This window comes from Hyperolius riggenbachi, chromosome 12 (genome assembly GCF_040937935.1).
Source record: "Hyperolius riggenbachi isolate aHypRig1 chromosome 12, aHypRig1.pri, whole genome shotgun sequence".
Lineage (NCBI taxonomy): Eukaryota > Metazoa > Chordata > Amphibia > Anura > Hyperoliidae > Hyperolius > Hyperolius riggenbachi.
The window spans coordinates 8508491-8530859 of record NC_090657.1 but is presented as its reverse complement, the minus strand read 5'-3'; the positions used below and the strand labels follow the sequence as shown (position 1 = coordinate 8530859).

The 22369-nt window shown below is 44.2% G+C and overlaps 1 protein-coding gene across 2 annotated transcripts in view; it reads left to right on the top strand.

Annotated features, from left to right (window-relative positions):
- Positions 1–22369, top strand: part of GPATCH8 (G-patch domain containing 8) — a 128375-nt gene that overhangs the window by 95476 nt on the left and 10530 nt on the right. The window contains exons 1-4 of one of the 2 annotated variants that reach the window (XM_068261843.1): positions 3995–4034; positions 10529–10596; positions 14309–14395; positions 21122–21265. In XM_068261843.1, the coding sequence (XP_068117944.1) occupies positions 10570–10596; positions 14309–14395; positions 21122–21265 (258 nt within the window). In that variant the 5' untranslated portion in view covers positions 3995–4034; positions 10529–10569. Of the gene's footprint in view, positions 1–3994; positions 4035–10528; positions 10597–14308; positions 14396–21121; positions 21266–22369 lie in introns of those variants that run through there. The other variant, XM_068261842.1, reaches the window with a different exon arrangement.

The window sequence follows — 22369 nt, the reverse complement described above, 5'->3', positions numbered from 1 at the left end:
AGTGAAAACGGATCCGATCAATCATTGATCGGATCCGTTTTCATTATGTGAACCGAGTTATGGACTGAGCCATCCCGATCCGGTGAAGTGGAGACCGGATCCGCTCACCGGATCCTTTTGGCTCAGAATGTGAATGTGAACCGGGCCTTATTCCAAACCGGAATCGAGCAAGACTGAAACCTACTTATTATTTTATCTATTTTTTCACCTTGTATATACTTGACTTGCATGCAGTATCGGCTTGTATGGCCACAATATATAAACATTGCAGGATATTTTAGTTGTGGGACGTTTTCACCACTGTGTAGTTAAGTATGTTGCAACATAAGCGATTGCATAATACATTCGGTGTACATCCCACGCAGAGATCTCAGTGCCTTGGTGTAAGCTCCAGCCTTCAGTCTTAGGATTGCGGATGTGTCAGTTCCTGGCACGTTGCCTTGAGCAGTAGAATAAAATGATATCCTGCTACTGCCGATTGTCACGTTCTCAGCGATGATAGACAGGACTTCACTCCCTCCATCACTGCAGGCAACAGTAGTTAGATTTCTTTTTACGCTTCATCACACCTTTTTATTATACTTATAAAACAAGGTTTTCTATGCATTTTGTAGTTTGTAGTGCAAATTTACAGGTTTATATAGAATTAGAAATGTGGTTTGCCAAGAGCAGGTCTACAGCAGCCACAGTCTGAAGTCCGATTCTAGCAATTGAATGCAATCCTTCTGTTTCATCAGTTTACTATAGGTTACTACAATTTAACTTTGCTCTGTTTTATTGAATAATGCAGTTCGACTAAAGTTGTGATTAAAAGGACTCCGAGCACCTCTCATGGGCATGCCTTTAAGCCAGATGACTCCCAACAAAGTCATGCTATGACCCCTCTGGAGGAGCCTCTTGCAATGGCCATGCGTGTCACTTCCTCTTCCTGCTTCATTCAGTGATGCACTTCTCTAACAGAGAGGACAGGGGTGACACGGAAGCTATAACATAGCCAAGATGGCAGCAGCGATTTTTAAATTGAAATCGAACAAAAACTGTTTGTAGAACAGCGATTCAGGCATCAAATGAGAGGAGAGCAGAAGCTACGGAAAGATATGCATCTTTAGTACTTTGCAGTACTGGTCGGAGTCTTAATGGCATGCCCATGAGAGGTGCTCGGAGTCCCTTTAAGAGGCTTTGTACCTTGCTCCTGAAGTAGAAATAGGGGGTTTGGAAGTTGTGGAAGAACGCAGGTTTCGGCATATTGACATTTGCTTGGCACTGCTGAATTCTGACAGAATGCTAAAGCTACCCAGAGGTATCAGATAATCGCCAATCACACGTTCTGATTGTTATTATTCAAGAACTTGAAACCCCATGCCGAACCTCCCAGCCCCGCTATAGTTGTAGGGCCTGAGCCCACTAATGGAGTTGTGTCCGCTTTTCAGCATCTATCACATTGTGTTGCTGAAAACCGGACACAAGTGCGTTAGTGGGCTCAGGCTTTTACCCATGATGCCCTGCTGTGTGGGGTCTCCTGCTCCTCTGCCTCCACGATCCCGTATTCCTGGTCCAACTCATTGTGCGTATCTGTGGGTAGCTTTGGAACTCTGTTGCAGCTGGGAAGTGGTGGTACCAAGGCTTCATACGTGGTTTTCATTGGCAGGTGGTATCTCTAGTTTGGAATTTAAAATCTCAGATGGTTAGGATAAATCTTTGTCTTCAGCTTTGGTAGTGATTAGAGGGGTCCTGTTTTACCTGCTGTTACCGGTCATCAAAACAATCATGTCTCAAAGGAAATGCCTTTTGGCATAATGCATAGAGACTGTCTCGAAACAAGCAGTACTTTTGGTTGTCGGTTTTTGGCAGCCTCCAGCACAAATTGGCTGCCCTGGTTGTGACTACTAACAGCTGTCCGACAGGATTCCTTTAAAATGATACCAAAGTGACTCGTGGTGAGTAAATGCCTACAAATAATCAACACGGGCTCTGGCGTTCATCACGGAACTCCCTGACTCTCTTAATAGCACTGTGATTAAGTCTGGAACTCCTTGGCCTATATCCAATCCTGTATTCAAAGTGGTTACTCCAGCCTGACCCCACCCTGCATTGCGCTCAGTTATTACCTGGCATATAGAGTGGCGTTATTCTTACCATTCCACAGCATTGCTGTTGTACCTATAGATCGATACTTTATTATCAAAATGTATAATAGCGTTGTTTTAATTGCCAAAGTAATACTAGTTTGTCATCACTATAATTTACAAACTATACCCGATGGCACCTGTGAAACCCCCTTGTCCTGTATGCATCCACATCGGTCCCAGTTGTCTGCTCCTGTTTTCCGGGGACAGCACTGTGACTTTATTTGGTCCTGTAAACAATCCCCTCCATTCAGTGCTATAAGAAACAAAATCTCATGAGAGATGAAGGCTGGGTTTATACAGGCAAGTAAAGGTGGAGATTTGGCTACCTTTATCAAATGTCAGGGTTTTTTTTCAAAGAAACAGCATCAGTCTTTAATTCTTCATAAACATCAATTTCCTTGATTGCAGTCATATGAACAAAATATCCAATCACAGAACCAAACAATGCCTGACGTGTTTCACGGCCAATGGCCGCTTCCTCAGAGGCAAACAAGTGCATTCTGTCAGGAGTAACCGGAAGATCCGGGCAAAAAAGGAAGCCGCAATCTGAGATGCTGTTTGAAAGCGTGTAGCACTACGGTGTACTCTGTACCAGAAACGGAGCAAGTGACCCGGGAAGATTGTGGCTTCCTTTTTTGCCCAGATCTTCCGGCTACTCCTGACAGAACGCACTTGTTTGCCTCTAAGGAAGCGGCCATTGGCCGGGAAACACGTGTCAGGCATTGTTTGGTTCTGTGATTGGATATCTTGTTCATATGACTGCAATCAAGGAAACTGATGTTTATGAAAAATTAAAGACTGATGCTGTTCATTGAAGAAACCTTGGTTGCTTGTTTTGTATATATCTAAGTATAGTGTGGGGATGGAACGGATTTGATACATTTTATTTGTCCTTTTATAATTCCTTTAGAATTTGCGTGGATATAAATATCAGATCCAAGAAGTTTATTTGCAGGCATGAACGTCCACGGTCGACTTGTCGGGTAAAACCTCACTTTAAGTGGATCCGAGATAAACTTTTACTCATTGCATAATTGTGTTCCTTTCATATAGTTTATAGGGCATTCCTCAAGCCAAATACTTTTTTTTGTTTAGTTTTAATACTCGAATTCCCCTATAAACTAAACAAGCCTCGCCCACAGCTTCTCCAGAGAGCCTTGGCATTTTCAGACAGTAGCAAGGGCTTATGGGAGCTCAGTCTGGGCAGGAGGAGGAGGTAACTAGCCAGAGATTTGAGGTAGAGGGGAGGAGGAGAGGAGACTGAATTTGTCACATTACACACAGGCAAGCTGATAGCATCTCCAGCCCTCAGCCTGTGACAATGTGACAAGCAGAACATGGCTGCCCTCATTGTATCACAGGAAGAAATAATCATATTCTATTAAAGCTGTTTGCAGCTAGATTTGCTGTGTAAAGTATCTAAACTTTAGATGAGATATATATATAGACAAGTTACTTGTTATAGTTAGTTTTTATCTCGGATCCACTTTAAAGTCATGAAGGTAAATGTTGTTCAGACAGCAGACGTAAATCTGGATGCTCTGGGTGTGCTCGGTTGCGTTAGGGTTGTGACAGGTTTGCATTGCCAGATTGTTACTCGGAGTATTTCAGTTGCTACTTTGTGTGTAGGGTTGGATCCTGAGTGTTGTGATAAGCCTTTCTGGATGCAGCAGCTTCTGTTTCCCATCTCTGCCTCTCTAAACATTCTTTGGCTTTTCCCGCTCTTGGCCGGAGCACAAGCTCTGGAGCCCACCTCTTCCTCCCCTCCCTTTGCCCTGAAGAAGCCTTCTCTTCCTGCTAAGCCACCTTCCACCCTCTCACCTCGTGATTGCTGCCTAACCAAGTGTTTCTTTTTTACAGCGTAATGCCCCTGGACTTGTTGTGGTGATGGTAAACTTAGCCGTGGTAATTGAAACTTTCTGTTCAGACTGACTACCTTTTTTTTTTTTTGTCATCAGTGCACCAATGTTAGGTTTCCTCTCTCTCTGTTCTGTTGTAGCGTTCATATATTTATATTGCTTGGATCGTCCTCTCTTCCTCTGTCTCTCCATGCACACGTCTGATCCTTGTCCATACAAAAAAGGGACATGTTGACGGGGCATTTTTGTTTTCATTCAATATAATAAACCAATTGCAGCCTGCCCTCCCCATCCTATCCTATACCTTCGCTCTCCTTCCAGTTTGCTCAACAATAGCCGAAGCCTCTGGGAAATGTAAAAAAAAAAATGGCAAACCAATCTGCAGAAAAATCTAACCTTGTTCCAATGTGAATTGATTTATTTTTTACGTTGTTTGTGCCACACAATTGAATTACTACCATTGACAATAACTGGGTAATGATAGGTTGCAGGTTGTGGCTGCTAAGAGGGAAAGGACTTCAGGTATTTGGAAAGCCGGTTCCTAAGATTACATACCAGGTCTCGTGCAGTTGTCTGAAAGAAGTACATTTCCATTTGTTGCCCTCAGTAGCCAATCCAATGATTTTCTAATCTGCACTGACAGCATGAAAGGGAGAATCTAATTGGCCACTACAGGCAACGTATTCCTGGACTGCTCTCTGTTTGGCCCTCTATCACACTACAATATAAAATCTTACAGCTGTAGTAAGCAGTTATCAAAACATATTGAATGTGGTACTTTTAATGTTAGGGGAGTGTGGGTTCAGTATTTTATATTTCTACTCCGTATCCCTTGAGGTTTTATAGGCCTATTTCAGTTCCACAATTCTCACACGCGGCAAAAGATACCACAGCCTCCTCCTTGATAATGTGACCAAGCATGCCGCTGCAAATAAGTCCATAGACCCTGAAACACTACAGGTAGTCCCCGACTTACGAACGACGCGCCGATGCGAACGGCATGGATTCTGTATTTCCATGGGAACAAGTCAAACATTTTTTTTCCAAAGTGGACTTGTAGTTTTTGAGAAAATCCATTCACAAAAATTCTAAGAAAAAATGGCTTTTAAACTTGAATAAGCAGGTACAGTGGGCAGGGGGGGACACTGGAGGCACAGGAGGGGACAGAGATAGAACATTGTTCCGACTTAAGAACAGATTCAGGTTAAGAACTAACCTACAGTCCCTATCTCCTTCGTTAACCGGGGACTTCCGGTATTTAGATTTCATACTGCTTGTTGGGTAGGAGGAGGTGGTATTTATTTCATCAGTACCCGGCTATCTCACAGGAGTTGGGTAGCCTTGCCTGTGTCAGTGTAGGCCTTTCCATCAGGTATTGCGGAGCCTTTAGGCCATAAAACACCACCTAGGAGAAATGTTGTTGGACTTGTTGCCTCCATACTTCATGGATACTAGTAGTGGCTGGATAGTGTACTGATTAAGGGCTTTGCCTTTGACATGGGAGACAAGGGTTCAAATCTTGGCTAGGGTCAGTACCTATTCAGGAAGAAATCTTTTGGCAAGACTCACTCACGCTGCAGTGTGGTCCCTTAATGGCTGCAGCTCTTGAGCACCAACAGGAGAAAAGTGCTATATAAATGTTAGGATTATTACTGTACATCATACTATAAATCTTTCAGCTTCAACTAAGCTTTTACCACACTTTGAATATTTGCAGAATTTAAAGGGACTCCAGGCACCTCTCATGGGCATGCCTTTAAGCCAGACGACTTCCAACAAAGTCGTGCTATGACCCCTCTGGAGGAGCCTCTTGCAATGGCCATGCGTGTCACTTCCTCTTCCTGCTTCATTCAGTGATGCACTTCTCTAACAGAGAAGACAGGGGTGACCCGGAAGTTATAACATAGCCAAGATTGCAGCTGCGATTTTTAAATTGAAATCAAACGAAAACTATTTGGTGTAGAATGGCGATTCAGGCATCAAACTAGCAGAAGCTACAGAAAGATATGCATCTTGCAGTACTTTGCATTACTGGTCGGAGTCTTAAAGACATGCCCATGAGAGGTGCTCAGTCCCTTTAAAGTAATCCTGTAGTAGATCCACACAGTCATGTCCATGGTTACCAACTGAAGCAACAGTGCTCAACCGCATAGGGTTTCTTATGCCTTATCCAACATATGAAGATTATTAAGTTCATGTCGCTGTCTGAGAAGTCCAGTCGCAGCTGAACTTGCCAATTCCCATGTGATCACTTTTCCCGCCTCTTCTGATGACTCATGCTGTCTAGGTAGAGAGCAAGCAGCATGAGATGTCACAAGGGAGGGATCATAAAGTCAGCCAGCAAGTTTATGTGACCTGCAGGTTGTTTTCATTTTGTTGGATTAGACAAAAGAAAATATGTGCAGGAAAAGCACCAGCATTTAAACCTTAATAACCGTTTGACAGAGGATAAAAAAGTGTTGATTGATATACATGGATCCATTACAGAATTACTGTATGCAGATTTTGTAAAAACGAATGCCTAGTACCCTACAATTTTCTGTCTGGCTTAAAGGCATGCCCATGAGAGGTGCTCGGAGTCCCATTAAAGCTGCAAGTTATGATGCTCTCTACGTCTTCTCATGTTTTCTGTAGTACAATTAAAGTTAACTAGAGACGTCCTAAAATAAATATTTGATACTTTACCCGGGCGTTCCTCCAGCCCCTTAAGCAGCATGCTCAGCGGTGCTTACGGGGCCTGAGGAAGCCCTTGGTAAGTATAAAATCCTTCTTTTAGGATGTTTCTGGTACACTGTACCAGAAAGAAAGAAACCTACTCAACCTACACTCCCTGAATATTAAAATGATGAATACTGCTTTAGTAAAATGGCATATATCAGAGGATTCAATCAAATTATAAATGGCAAGTTTAGAATGAAAATATGACTTAATGGCTAACTTAACCAGCTAAAAAGGCCTGCTTCCATCTTCTGAAAATGGTATTGCACTACAGACCATTTTCAGTTTAGATATACTCTTTAGTCCTTTCCCTCGTGGTGTGGTGTGGCCACTGCTTTCAGTATTATACCATTGGGCTTTGAGAGAATGAACTTTCTATCCATGATGTTCTTGTGTATCAGTCTTGTATGTAATGCACTGATCATTGGCCATACGCTTGCATGATGGCCTTACCATCCCCACCTAAAGGGGCTGCTTGCAAAGTATTGCAATGTGTTAACCATCCCAGATTGTACACGTAAAGCCTCAGCACTGCTTAGTTTCTGCTAGTCCTTTTCTGCATAACAAAAACGTGGTGTGGGGTTTTATTTTTATTTACAAAATATCAATGTTTGGTATTTTTATGACAGGGATGGACAAATGTCAGGAGTGAGGTAGGAAACAAGTCACAAGATAACGTACTCTTGTACTTGTGTGGCCACAGAGGTGTGAAGTGTCCAGCTGTGCACCACTCTGCAGGGTACAACATCATGAGTAGGAGAAACCAGTCCCATGTCAGAGGTGGTCATAGGGATGCTAATTCCTGACTTTGGCTCCACTCCAAAGTACTGTATATGCAACTTTAGGGCGGTTCACAGGGCATTTCAATAGCACATTAAAAATGCATGCCAACAATGTCTCATTATTTAAAAAACACCTTCAATTTTCTCTCTTTACATTTTAAAGTTTAGCAGATGTTTTAGTACCCTACTTCCGGGCCTGTCCAACCACAGAAATTTGAGGACCAATGCAATTATTTTAGTGCACATATTAGCAGTGGGCAAACTAAAATCTTCATCAGCAAGGGAGGGGGGGAGGGGTAAGGATAGATAGGACACTGCTTCAAAGAGTTTAGAGTAGTCACACATACTATCTTCACACCTTCCCCGGATAAATAATGGGCAGCTAGGAGAGGAGGGGGAACATGGCAGCTCCTATAGCGATTAGAAACCAGGAAGAAAAAGTGACGATTGGTTCGCTTCAATGTTTACTTTAACACTGCTTACTCAAGTCCTCATCAGTCAGTCACAGGACTCTTGTCCTGTCATTCTTGCTTTCTGCATGCAGCGGAGCATTGGAGCACTGGTGCAGTTCATATGTTCCGTGGAACGCTGCACAAGGGTCAGATTTCATGCAACTTCTCAATTTAGAAGTTATCAGGGCAAATTGCGCTGTGTAGAAAGTGCCAGTTAGAACGACTTTTATGTTCTGGCAGTGCTGTAATATACTCCTTACTGACTCCGTCTTTCATGCTGAAACTGAATGCTTGAACTGTATAAAGCCTGTTATGACCTCTTTGGAGACGTCTCTACAGGAAGACTCCCGTTTTTACTGTCCTGGCTCCTGAGTTTTTCCGAATTTGTCCATCCCTGATCTGATGGGAGATGCTTCAGTAATCCTTTTCCCTGGTGCAGTTCACACGACTGTATTCCTGTCACAAGTAGGTTCCATAGTGCAGCATGTTTCTTCATATTGATTGGGATTTAAATGTAAATAGCATGGCCCTGGAGGCAAGAGCCAATCAGGGTCTTCAATCCCTTTGTCTCACTCTGCAGAGTTCAATTAACATTGATAATGGCAGAGCTAATTATGCTTACCATACATTTCAGGGAAAAGTCATGCTTACCGCAAACAAGGCATTGACTGGAAGGCAAATCTATTGGGATAACTATTTTCCCTTTTAGTTTGAGAGCTCCCTCTCCTTCCAACTAACCTGTTTTCTTCTGTTAAAGACCCGGCCTCAGTCATAGGAGACCAGGGTGCAAATTCTGGCCAGTACCGTTTCAGAAAGCAGTCCTTGGGCAAGACTCCCTGATACAGCAAGTTGGCCTATTGAGCGCGGTCTTAGTGACTGCAGCCCTCAAGCGCTGTTGAGTCTGACAGGAGAAAGGTGCTATACACATGTTGGCGCTGCTATTTATCAGGTACAAATTGCAAGTTATTTGCAGTATACCACATATGAAATACTCTTACAGGAGAAAACATTGACCAAACTGGTAAACCAAGTTAAACTTTATTCTTTTTTTTGAATGCTATGGGGAGTGGTAGGACTTGCCTGGTGTTATTTGCGTTCTATGACCTAAGTGAGGAGATCCTCTTCTCCCAGCTTTGTGACTGTTGCCAAGCTGTGAGTGAAGCTACCTTGTTCTTCTGCAGAACAATACTGTCCATACATATTTATAGGGCATCTGCTAGAGAGTTTGTGATATGAGCCATGCTTAGCAGCTGCTCTCGATTGGAATCCTCAGGAAAACCTAGGGAATCCTCACCTGAATGGAAATGGAGAAGCTCTGCTGTCAGCTTGAACAGAAGCTATCATAAGTAGTCTAGGTATGTGCATGGTTTGTGAAGATAATCCTCCCATGTTCAGTAATAGGAAACATTTCCAGTTGGCTCAATTCTTTCTCTCATCCAACCTTCAATGGGCAATTAAATTCCATATCCTCAAAAAATAAGAAAATAAAATCTCCCAATTATTTTACCACCATGTATTCCGGAGGTTGTGTGAGAAGAATGAATCTTAATTTACAGGTGTGACTGCATCGGAGATTCTCTAGAAATGAAATGAGCTGATTTCGGCCTCTTGGCCATTTATTGCAGGACTCTAAGTAGAGCTGGTGCTTTAGTGGTTAAGGTAAGAATCCAGGCCCAATGGTATAATGACCGGGTGTGTGCGCCACATAAGTTCCAGGTAGCTGGGCTAGCACATATTAACATTCTGTCTTTTTTTAATCAAGGTGAGTGATACAAGCAGGTAAGTCCCCCTCTTCTCCTTGTGTCCTGGACTTACATCCCGCTGTGATGTAATCTAAATTGGAATCCGCACCAGTCTGAGATCCAGCTGCGGTAGTGAATTGCCTGTCTGCTCTTCCTTATCTCCCTTCCCCTTTTCCTCCTCCTACCTCCTGCTTTGGCTGGTTCTGAGTGGATTTCGGATACTCCTGAAAGCAACAAAATGATGTACAATTCAATCTGCTGCTAGTTTGATTTAGTTAAGTCAATTCTTTATTTGCATCTAGTCTTTTTCACAGCTTCCAGCTTCCATACGGCTGTGGGTGGAACTCTGGGTTTCTGCCCTCTAGCTATTATTAATCCATAAGCTTCGTATAGAAAAGTGTCTGAAAAATGAGTCTGGTGTCCACAGTATCCTGTCAGATTCTTTTTGTGTCTCTCTTATGAAATGTAAGTATCCAGATGCTTTGAGGAATACAGAGGTTTTTTTCAGACCCTTTTTATACGCGAGGTCCAGTAATTCCACCACTTTCATACTTTTGCCACTTAAGCGCTTAGCTCTAATGGTCTGTTTACGCTTTGACACAAGTTTAAACCTTATAGATTGTGGTGATGAACAGAAGGGAATACATGTCCACAGCTTGGACTGGGGACCTTAGTATTTACTAATGATGGTAAGCTGTGAGAATGGCTCTTGTTTGGTCCACTGTAGCTTTCTGGTCTCTGCACTCCAAGGCAAGATTTTTCTAACCACCCGAACCCATTGTGTAACCACTTCAATATTTCCCAGTCTCTTGATTCACCCCCTTCCTCTTCTGTTTATTTCTGCAGGCAGGACTGATCCTATCCCAATTGTTGTCAAGTATGATGTCATGGGAATGGGCCGCATGGAAATGGAGGTAAGTAATTCTGCAGATTAAGACGATCATTATTATTTTATTTATTTATTGTATTTATAAAGCGCCAGCATATTACGCAGCGCTGGACATTAGTTTAGGTTACAGACAATATTTAGGGGTGACATACAGCAATATGACAATACAGGAATACATGCAGACCAGATCACACAGCACAGTATGAGTACCAGGTAATGCTTAGTCACTGGATGGAAGCATGGAGATCACACAGCACAGTATGAGTACAAGGTAATGCTTAGTCACTGGAGGGGAGCATGGAGATCACACAGCGCAGTATGAGTACAAGGTAATGCTTAGTCACTGGATGGAGCATGGAGATTACACAGCACAGTATGAGTACAAGGTAATGCTTAGTCACTGGAGGGGAGCATGGAGATCACACAGCACAGTATGAGTACAAGGTAATGCTTAGTCACTGGATGGAGCATGGAGATCACACAGCACAGTATGAGTACAAGGTAATGCTTAGTCACTGGATGGAGCATGGAGATCACACAGCACAGTATGAGTACAAGGTAATGCTTAGTCACTGAATGGAGCATGGAGATCACGCAGCACAGTATGAGTACAAGGTAATGCTTAGTCACTGGATGGAGCATGGAGATCACACAGCACAGTATGAGTACAAGGTAATGCTTAGTCACTGGATGGGAGCATGGAGATCACACAGCGCAGTATGAGTACAAGGTAATGCTTAGTCACTGGATGGGAGCATGGAGATCACACAGCGCAGTATGAGTACAAGGTAATGCTTAGTCACTGGATGGAGCATGGAGATCACACAGCACAGTATGAGTACCAGGTAATGCTTAGTCACTGGATGGAGCATGGAGATCACACAGCACAGTATGAGTACAAGGTAATGCTTAGTCACTGGATGGGAGCATGGAGATCACACAGCACAGTATGAGTACAAGGTAATGCTTAGTCACTGAATGGGAGCATGGAGATCACACAGCACAGTATGAGTACAAGGTAATGCTTAGTCACTGGATGGAACATGGAGATCACACAGCACAGTATGAGTACCAGGTAATGCTTAGTCACTGGATGGGAGCATGGAGATCACACAGCACAGTATGAGTACAAGGTAATGCTTAGTCACTGGAGGGGAGCATGGAGATCACACAGCCCAGTATGAGTACCAGGTAATGCTTAGTCACTGGATGGAGCATGGAGATCACACAGCACAGTATGAGTACAAGGTAATGCTTAGTCACTGGAGGGGAGCATGGAGATCACACAGCACAGTATGAGTACAAGGTAATGCTTAGTCACTGGATGGGAGCATGGAGATCACACAGCACAGTATGAGTACAAGGTAATGCTTAGTCACTGGAGGGGAGCATGGAGATCACACAGCACAGTATGAGTACAAGGTAATGCTTAGTCACTGGATGGAGCATGGAGATCACACAGCACAGTATGAGTACAAGGTAATGCTTAGTCACTGGAGGGGAGCATGGAGATCACACAGCACAGTATGAGTACAAGGTAATGCTTAGTCACTGGAGGGGAGCATGGAGATCACACAGCACAGTATGAGTACAAGGTAATGCTTAGTCACTGGATGGAGCATGGAGATCACACAGCACAGTATGAGTACAAGGTAATGCTTAGTCACTGGATAGAGCATGGAGATCACACAGCACAGTATTAGTACAAGGTAATATAGACATTGGTACAGAATACAAAATTGGTAGACAACTTAGTAATTACAGTGACAAATGTAACAAATTGCTCAAGCTGCAGCAACCTCCAAGACACAAAAGGGTAATAATGGCAAATTTTCACTGCTTGCTATGGTCAGGGCTTTGGAGTCGGAGCAATTTTTCGGTATCTGGAGTCGAGGGTTTTATTAACTCAGGAGTCAGATAATTTTTGTACCCACTCTATAGCCCTGCAAAGGCTGAGGAGTGGGAGCAATTTAGGGGGTACCTGGAGTCGGTGGTTTCATAAACTTATTTGGAGTCGGATGGTTTTTGTACGGCCGCCACAGCCATGGCTGTGATGTGAAAATGCATCTGAATACCTCTAGCCATGCGTGTATGTGTGGTGCAATCTTGTGCTTCATGCCGTTCATTTTTATACCTTCACATGTAAGTTTCAATAGACTGTTTCCCAAATTTGCATTCAAGGAAACCCAGCAAATTGCTCCTAGTGGAAACAAGCCTTTATGCTGGGCATACACGGGTCGATCCGGCGGCCGATTAGCTGCTGGATCGGTTCCCGCGCGTGTGCACAGATCGATTCCCGTTTGTCCCCACCGACGCTTCTTCTCACCCGCTCGAATCGATCCCCGTGGTGATCGGACACGTCTGATATTATCAATCGAGCCATCAGCAGCTCGATTGATAAGGGGCATCGAGCCGTGTATGCCCAGCATTAGAGAACCCTGCCCTTTCGAGCTTACAATCTGAATGAATAGGGAAGAATCCAGAAGTCGGGAAATATAATGTATGTATAAGGAGACCGTTTGTTTTTATGTTCTATTTAGTAAGGAGCATAACCTGTCAAGAGGTTGAGGGGGAATGGCTTAAGTTACAATGTATGTTTGAGTTTTAGGAAGGGCTTGAGGAGTGTATTATGAAAGGGGAGGAGGGTTGACACTCGTGAGAAATCTTGTATACATGAATGCGAGATGTTTGCCTAGTACACACCATACAATTTTCTGTAAGATTGTCTGTAGAGACTGGTCACTATCTCTGGTGCATTGTCTTCTGATTATCTCCTGCTGAGTAGAACACTGCCTGATTGATAGGCAGATAGATGGTTAGATAGCTAAGTTCCAACGGGTTGGAAATTATCTATCTGGCAGGTAAATCTAACAGAAAATCTTACAGATAATTGTATGGTGTGTACTAGCCATTGAGGACAGAGGAAGATTGTGTGCAGAGCAGAGATTGAGGTCAGGGTGGTATCTGGAAACTAGTGAGGAGAGCAGGACAGAGGAAGATTGTGTGCAGAGCAGAGATTGAGGTCAGGGTGGTATCTGGAAACTAGTGAGGAGAACAGGACAGAGGAAGATTGTGTGCAAAGCAGAGATAGCGGTCAGGTTGGTATCTGGAAACTAGTGAGGAGAGCATGACAGAGGAAGATTGTGTGCAGAGCAGAGATTGAGGTCAGGGTGGTATCTGGAAACTAGTGAGGAGAGCAGGACAGAGGAAGATTGTGTGCAGAGCAGAGATTGAGGTCAGGGTGTTATCTGGAAACTAGTGAGGAGAGCAGGACAGAGGAGGATTGTGTGTAGAGCAGAGATAGCGGTCAGGGTGGTATCTGGAAACTAGTGAGGAGAGGAGGACAGAGGAAGATTGTGTGCAGAGCAGAGATTGAGGTCAGGGTGATATCTGGAAACTAGTGAGGAGAGGAGGACAGAGGAAGATTGTGTGCAGAGCAGAGATTGAGGTCAGGGTGGTATCTGGAAACTAGTGAGAAGATATGAGAGAGAAAGCTTTCTAACATAATTTCCAAGTTGAGGGTCCACTCAGAGCCATTGGATGATGGGGGCTGGAGTGAAGTGCTACTACAGCTAATATGCTGTTCCCACCAAATAAAGTTCTAAAAACACCAAGGTGAAACTGAACCAATGGGAGTGAACTGAATGCACTAATGAGTTATTCACTGGCTGGTAATGGACATGGTAACAGATAAATATCTTGTGTAACTACTCTTTTTACCTTTCTGCTCTTACCAGCTGGATTATGCAGAGGACGCCACAGAGCGTAGACGTGTTTTGGAAGTGGAGAAAGAAGACACTGAGGAGCTGAGACAGAAATACAAGGTTACTCTTCATCTCTTTCGGAATTGTCTTTATATGACTCTATGCCATTCAAATCTGTGTAAAAAGACGGCAACACATATTCAGCTATAGAGGTTTAGCAAGGCATGCTGACGGTTAAAGGGGCACTATGGCAAAAAATGGTAAAATTTAAAATATGTGCAAACATAGACAAATAAGAACTTTTTTTTCCAGAGTAAAATGAGCCATAAATTACTTTTCTCCTATGTTGCTGTCAATTACAGTAGGTAGTAGAAATCTGACAGAAGTGACAGGTTTTGGAGTAGTCCATCTCTTCATAGGGGATCCTCAGCAAGGCTTTTATTCTTTATAAAGCTATTCCCTGAACAGGATTTAAACAATGATGCTGGCCAGCTTCCCTGCTCACTACACAGTTTTTTGGCAGTTGGACAGAGTAACTGCCATTCACTAAGTGCTTTTGAAAATAAATAAAATCCCTGAGAATCCCCCCATGAAGAGATGGACTATTCCAAAACCTGTCACTTCTGTTAGATTTCTACAACCTACTGTAAGTGACAGCAACATAGGAGAAAAGTAATTTATGGCTCATTTTACTCTGGAAAAACCCTACTTCTTATTTGTTTGTTTGCACATAGTTTAAATTTTACAATTTTTCGCCATAGTGCCCCTTTAATTTTTGTAATGGATTAAGCCTTGTATTTAATATCTAGCAAAAAGTCTAAAAGAAATGATTGATCTATTTAACCTTACACCAGCCTGGGCGGCAGTGGTATGACGTTGAGGTTCAGTAGCTGTGTGATGCATTGTGCTGATATCGGATCTATATCGAGTGGTGCAGGTGGTAAAACTATTAATATTCCTGATCGAGTTTTAATCTGGGATTTACCTTGATTCACGTATGCCTAAAAGCCCCGAACACGCGCTAGATTAAAGTCAGCTGAGGCGGCTGATAGACTGCCTCAGCCAATAATCTGCAGAATTGCACAGTAGCCCCCTGACTGTCACCCAGTAAGCGATCTGCCAGGCAGATCAACATGGACGATACGGCCCCGCCCTGTGACATCACATCTATGCCCCGCCCTGTGACATCACATCTGTGCCCCGCCCTGTGACCTCACATCTGTGCCACTCCATCGTCTCTCCGCCTCCCCACATTACAACAGAACACTTCGTCAGCTTTATTCTGGGCATACACGCGTCGATCCGGCAGCTCGATTAGCCGCCGGATCGACTCCCGCCGTGTCCCCGCACGTCTCCACGTGTGCGCCCGGAACGATTACCCCTCGTCCCCGCCGGCGCTTCTTATCTTCGTTCAATTTGCCGCTATTATCCACGCGCGGGTATCGAGCGCGAAATAGATCCCCGCGGTGATCAGACACGTCAGATATTATCAATCGAGCCATCAGGCTCAATTGATAAGCCTCCCTCGATGCCGTGTATGCCCAGCATTACAGCCGACTCTACAGTCTTGGCCCCGCTATGTAGCCCAATCCTCACCGGGCGACATCAATCGAACATGTGAACCTGAGGTGAGCAGCAAATGGAGGCTGCCATATTTGCATGAAACCAGTGTGCGGCTAATTTTTTTTTTTTTTTATCAGAAACCCCTGATCTGCATACGCTTTTTCAGGGTCTATGGCTAAAAGTATTAGCGGCAGAGGATCAGCATAACAGCCAGGAAATGTGCTTTGTTAAAAAGCAAATAAATGTCCGCCTCCGTAGGTCTCTCATGTAACGTTAGAGAATCCCACTGCAGTGTAAAGCTGAAACAGATTTTATTTTTTCAGTGTAAGATCAGCACAGATGAGGCATTCCTCTGTCCTAGTAGTACTCCACAATAGTAGAGGATTTAAAGAGACACTGAAGTCTCTTTTTTTACGTTAATTTCCTATCCAGTCAGCATCAGCTTTAATTCCTAAGCAGATTCGCCACATCCCCACGGCAAAATGAGTGATTTATGGCTTAGAAATAGACCTGCAAAGTTCCACGGCTTTGCAGGTCACAGATTTTGCTGCCCGGGGGAGGCAGAGCTTTGCACTGTAGCTCCGCCTCCTATCCAGTCAATCTCCGCGGATCTCTGCCTCCTCCCCGTCCCTCTTAGTGAAAGAAGACTGAGGGAGGTGGCGATCAGCGGAGATTGACTGGAGAGGAGGCGGAGCTACTGCACACAGCTCTGACAGGAAGAAGGATGCGAGCCCTGGAACTTTGCAGGGCTATTTCTAAGCCATAAATCACTCGTTTTGTCGTGTGGATGCGGTGAATCTGCTTAGGCTTTAAAGGGACTCCGAGCAGTGCAGAAACTATAGAAAGATGCATATCATTTTAAAGCTCTCTTTCTCCTCTTTCCAATGATACATAAACCGCCGCCCTACGCCTTTTAGTTTTCGCTATTTTCGCGATTGAATTTGCAGCGGCCGTGATTTCGATCGCGACAATAGAGAAAACTTAAAGGCGTAGGGCGACTATTTGGGTGTCGCCAGAAAGAGGAGAAAGAGAGCTTTAAAATGATATCCATCTTTCCATAGTTACATTGTATTACACAGGGCGACTATTTCCTAAAGTCAGCAGCAGCTGCTGACACTGGGGAAAGTGTCGTCCTGTGTAATACAATGTAACTATGGAAAGATGGATATCATTTTAAAGCTCTCTTTCTCCTCTTTCTGGCGACACCCAAATAGTCGCCCTACGCCTTTTAGTTTTCTCTATTTTGCTGCGGCAAATTCAATCGCGAAAATAGCGAAAATTAAAAGGCGTAGGGCGGCGGTTTATATATCATTGGAAAGAGGAGAAAGAGAATGTTATGCATCTTTCCATAGTTTCTGCACTGCTCGGAGACCCTTTAACCCCCCCCCCTGGCGGTATGACTCCCGCGGCTGCGCGGTCGCGGGAAGGTTTTTTTCATTTTTTTTTTTTAGCCTAGCGCTAGCTACATGCTTCCCCCCTCCCTGCGGCGTCCCCCCGTAGCGTCCGATCGCCGCCGGCGCCGCTTGCCCATAAGGAAATCCCGTTCTGAACGGGATTTCCTTGAGGGCTTCCCCGTCGCCATGGCAATGATCGGAGTGACGTCATCGACGTCGCCGACGTCTTGACGTCACAGGGAATCCCGATCCACCCCATAGCGCAGCCTGGCGCCGATTGGCCAGGCTGCGCAAGGAGTATGCGGGGGCGGGCCTGTATCGCGGCGGGTAGCGGCGCATCGGCGGCGATCAGAGCAAACACGCAGCTAGCAAAGTGCTAGGTGCGTGTTTGAAAAGAAAAGTTATGTAAATCGGCCCAGCAGGGCCTGAGCGACACCCTCCGGCGGCTTACCCCGTGTCACACACGGGTTACCGCCAAGGAGGTTAATGCTGATGCTGACTGGATAATAAATTAAGGTAAAAAAAAAAGAGACTTCAGTGTCTCTTTAAGCAAGTCCACATGTAAGGCTGCTTACCAGAGGGGTTTCTACACGCTTGGTGTTGTGCTCTATGGAAACAGAACTGATCTAAATGCTTGGACCATCTGGAGGCTTTCCCAGAAGCGAAGCATAACCAAACAGCATATATTAGTGTCCTCCAAGCATCCCACCGTCCTATCACAGGATTCATTGCAGTTGATCTAGCAGCAACTGTTCTTCGTTTGCCACATGGGGCTCTATAAAGCTCCCCAGGCTTATGTAAAGCCGTCTGCATGCGTAAGCTATGTGTTATATTTTGAAGTGGCTGGACTCTTTTATTGACCACTGAAGGGAAAGTTGTACTGCAACTGCACAAATCCGCTTTCTCCATTTTGTATTGCGTGAGACACTTAATTCCCTGACATTTCATTGCTACTATCCAAGACCCTCCTTACCCCCAACTGTGACAGACAATGCTGATCGTTATGGCCAATATGCTATTGTCATGTTCCATATTTGGACACTGTGTGGTATTCACTTGTACCTCATGATTCACATTCTGTATCATGTGTTCATTTCTGGATTATACATAGACAAGGGATGCTTCCAGACTAGTGACAGCTGAGGAGATGGTTACAGCCTGGGGAGATCTCTCTGCTAGAGGGTGTAAACTCTCCTCAAACGACTAGAAAAAGCTGCATTGCTGGAACTTTCAAAGGGGAATCATCTGTGATTGTGTGACCCTGTTTTGGAGCGCAGGATAACCTTGTGTGTTTGTAAACTCTCCTCAACCTGACTAAAGCACAAGCGAAAGCATTGCATCACAAAGCATTGCTAAATTGTGCTGCCAAAATGCAGGCATCTTCTAGTGTAAGCAAATACGTATCAATCCTGAGAATAGAAAGTTACACCTGAGGAGGACCTTGACATTTATTCTCTCTGCAACTGCCTAATGCAGATTGGCGGCCGCAGAGTGACTCTGTTGTTCCTCCAGGGCGCCATCTCGCGAGGAGCGAGATTAGACGGGCGCTCGCACGTACACGAGCGCCCATCATTGTAAACAGCCGGCCCCAGCGATCAACCTGCCAGCAGTTGATCAGCGCTGGCAGGCTGCTTTATTTATTTATTTACACAAATGTATTTACACTCACCTAAAGGATTATTAGGATCACCATACTAATACGGTGTTTGACCCCTTTTCGCCTTCAGAACTGCCTAAATTCTATGTGGCATTGATTCAACAAGGTGCAGAAAGTAAAAACTAGGCCAAAACTTTTCACTGTTACCTATAAGTTTGTTGTGCCCACAGATGCGTACGGGAGGAATGAGCGCAGGGAGACTTGGGCGCAGGATACAGCCGGTATATGGCTGATCCTGCTGCTGCACAAGTTCCCGGCCGTGGTAATTACTATTCCCCCTCCAGGCCACCATGGATGGGAATTAAATAATTCGGCTTCCAGCAATTGCTGGAGGCCGAATTATTGTGTTTTAAAAGTAACTTCAGCTCTGTTTTCTGACGTGCCGAAGTTACTCCCTGTGCGCCCAAGTCTCCTGCGCTGGATTCACTGTGTTCGCCCACAGTTAAAGGGAGGGGGGACACCAAGAGCCCAATAGTGTGATATTGTATAGATGATAAAAATGAGTAAAATAACAATTTAATACTCACAAACCAGGGTTACCATTAGGCAACCACTGTGAAGGCAGGTGGGGAGATTAAGCTGACCCCACTCAGGATAAAAAGTCGCTCTCTGTAGATGGGAAGAAGATGGGTACAACCCTCCACCAAGGGTGGACTTAGCAATATGTAGAAGCTTTCCAGAGGCGCCAATAGAATAAAAGTCACTTAAACGAGCTTAAAACCGATGGGGCAGTGGTGGGCCTATCCCATCCATGCAGACAAAGCAAACAAAGCAAGGACTGTGGCATCAACAGTCAAACAACAATTTATTTATACGCCACAATAAAAATAGGCAACGCGTTTCACGGGCTCAATCCCGCTTCATCAGGCCAATCAAAAAGGAGCATACAGCTTATCAGCATCAAAACCACACTGAGCGCCTCCGTCCACAGATTGCATCAATACTCAGACAATAGGAAAGATGTTTATAGAGCACTGCTGATTTATTTTTGTGATTTTTACCTATAATTTTGTTTTTGTAATAGGAGTAGCTGGTGAGGTCTCCACTGAACTCACACTGCGCTGAGGCCTTATGAGACCAACATACTCAGTCTTCAAATTTTAGTTTTACAATTTCTCAAAACAAATGTACTCTTGTTTTTGTAAAGTTCCTTTTCTGTTGACTTACAGCTCACGTGAGTTTAGCCTGCCATACACTGAAATATCTGGTAGATGCTTGAGGTCAATCATCATTTGCCTGGTGTACGACCTCGCACCACAGAAATCTAAGTGACAATCAATCGGTTATCGCTGGTAGCTGTGTACCACTTGATCCGGTGCAGACCTATGCGATCCACTTGTGCACCACTCCCAAAGCCAAAGTTCCCTCTTCAAGCTCCTACCCATGAATACGTTCGGTCAGAACTGTTTGCCAATCAATATTTAGTCCATACTATGTTCTGAAAGCAATGACCTGTTTTTTTTTTGTTTTTTTAAAGCAAAATGGTGTTGTTCAGGGTGTGAAGTTAGATTCTTTCTTACCTCGCTGGGGGAAAGCTTCTGGATGACCCAGAGCCTTCTCCAATAATCCTCCACCCCACTGCTGCTCACAGGGTCTCTTCTTCGTGGAAACGCTCCCGTACATGTCCAATCATGGCAAAAAAACGCGCAGTAGCACAAATCGACTCGTGCACTGAGGTAAAAGCCTCCGCCCAAGCTGCTTTGTGCTACTGCGCATGTGCAAGCTGTACTTGTCGAATGTAAGTAGTGTCCTATTGTTTGAACAGTGAGGATGAGGACGACAGAGGAAGCAGCTGGATTATCCATAGCCCTCCCTCTACTGAGAAGTATCTACGTTACCCATTCTTTTCCTCACATAAATAGGTTTTCATTAGACTTGATTTTGTGAATCAAAATGAATGTCTAATCTACTAAAAACTGTTATTAGTGTATGGGAGGCCCTATTGGTCGAGCACCATTCCTGTGCGTGTGTGTATCGTACTCTCTGGCTGTAAGATGTACAGTATAGCCTTCCTTGTCAGGTTTCTGGACTGTATGGTAGTATGCATGGTTTAGAGATGGCAGGAAAGGAATCATCACTGGTTTCTACTGACATCTAGTGACCAGATTAGAACTGAAACTAAATTTATTTTTTTCAGTGGTTGTGGACAATTGAGTTGTCATATTGAAACTACGGTAGTCTATATACTCTTTTTACTAATTCTTCACTGTGGATGTCCTGTTGTGTCTGCAGGATTTTGTGGACAAGGAGAAAGCCATTGCGAAAGCTTTGGAGGATCTGCGAGCAAACTTCTACTGTGAATTGTGTGACAAGCAGTATCAGAAGCACCAAGAGTTTGACAACCATATTAACTCTTATGACCATGCACACAAGCAGGTAAATACTGCAGCCGTACAGCTTATAGCGTGACTGAAATAAGATATTTTATTTTTCTGTTGGCATTGGTGAAGGGTAGTAGCAAAGAAAGTCTGGTGTCACTTGGACTTTAGAGGAACTTCAGCCTAAACAAACATACTGTCATTAAGTTACAATAAGTTATGTTAATTAATATAGATGGGTAATATAATCTTGTACACACCCTGTTTTAAAAGAGCAGGCAAATGTTTGTGATTTCAGGAGGGCAGCCATATTTTTGGTTGAAAGGAGGTGACAGGGAGCATGAGACACAGTTCCAACTGTCCTGTGTCCTGATCACCCCTCCCAGTTGCTAGGCAACCAGAACATCATCAGAAATCCCATCATGCTTTGCACACTATCAGGGGAAAAATGCCCGGGCAGATTTCTTTGATGGGACGGAGCTTAGCTTCTGTGCAGCCAAAAATGAGGCTTTGGTAAGAAAAACAAAGTTCTGATGCTGTGAAACTGTTAAACGCCAAGCCTTTTCAGTGCTGCTGAGTAGATTTTTAGTCTGGAAGTTCACTGGAAACGGGTGATGTGCTTCAGGCCAGAAGAGGTAGTTAATCATAACCGGATTGAAAAATCAACTTTTATGACACACATAGCTTTTACCACTGAGGAATATCACCCTTCTTTATTGACAACCATTGAGAACCTGATTTTGATTAAAAGGAAACCTTACTTTTTAAAGAGAATCTGTATTGAAAAAATCCTATATAAACAGACCATCCTTTTGAGTGTCCTCTCCTAGCCCCGTCTGTGACATTTTCGCCGCTCCCGGCTGCGATCCTGGCGATTTAAAAAAGCAGTTTCATGAACTGCAATTGTAAACAATCAAGATGGCCCCAAACAGGAAGTAGTCAGAAGAGCCTGCTTGTAGTGGTGTGTTTATTATTTACAGACAGCTTTCAGTGTGTCTGTGAGGCTGAGGGAGCTGTCACACGCTGAAAACTGTGAGAAAAGCAGAGCTCAGACATGTGACTGAAAAGACCAACTGTGATTACTGAGGAGTCGGGTTCCAGGATTCTGGACATGCTTGAGCGGCACAGAGCCCTGGGAGGCAGAAAGTCTGTGAAACTCTCC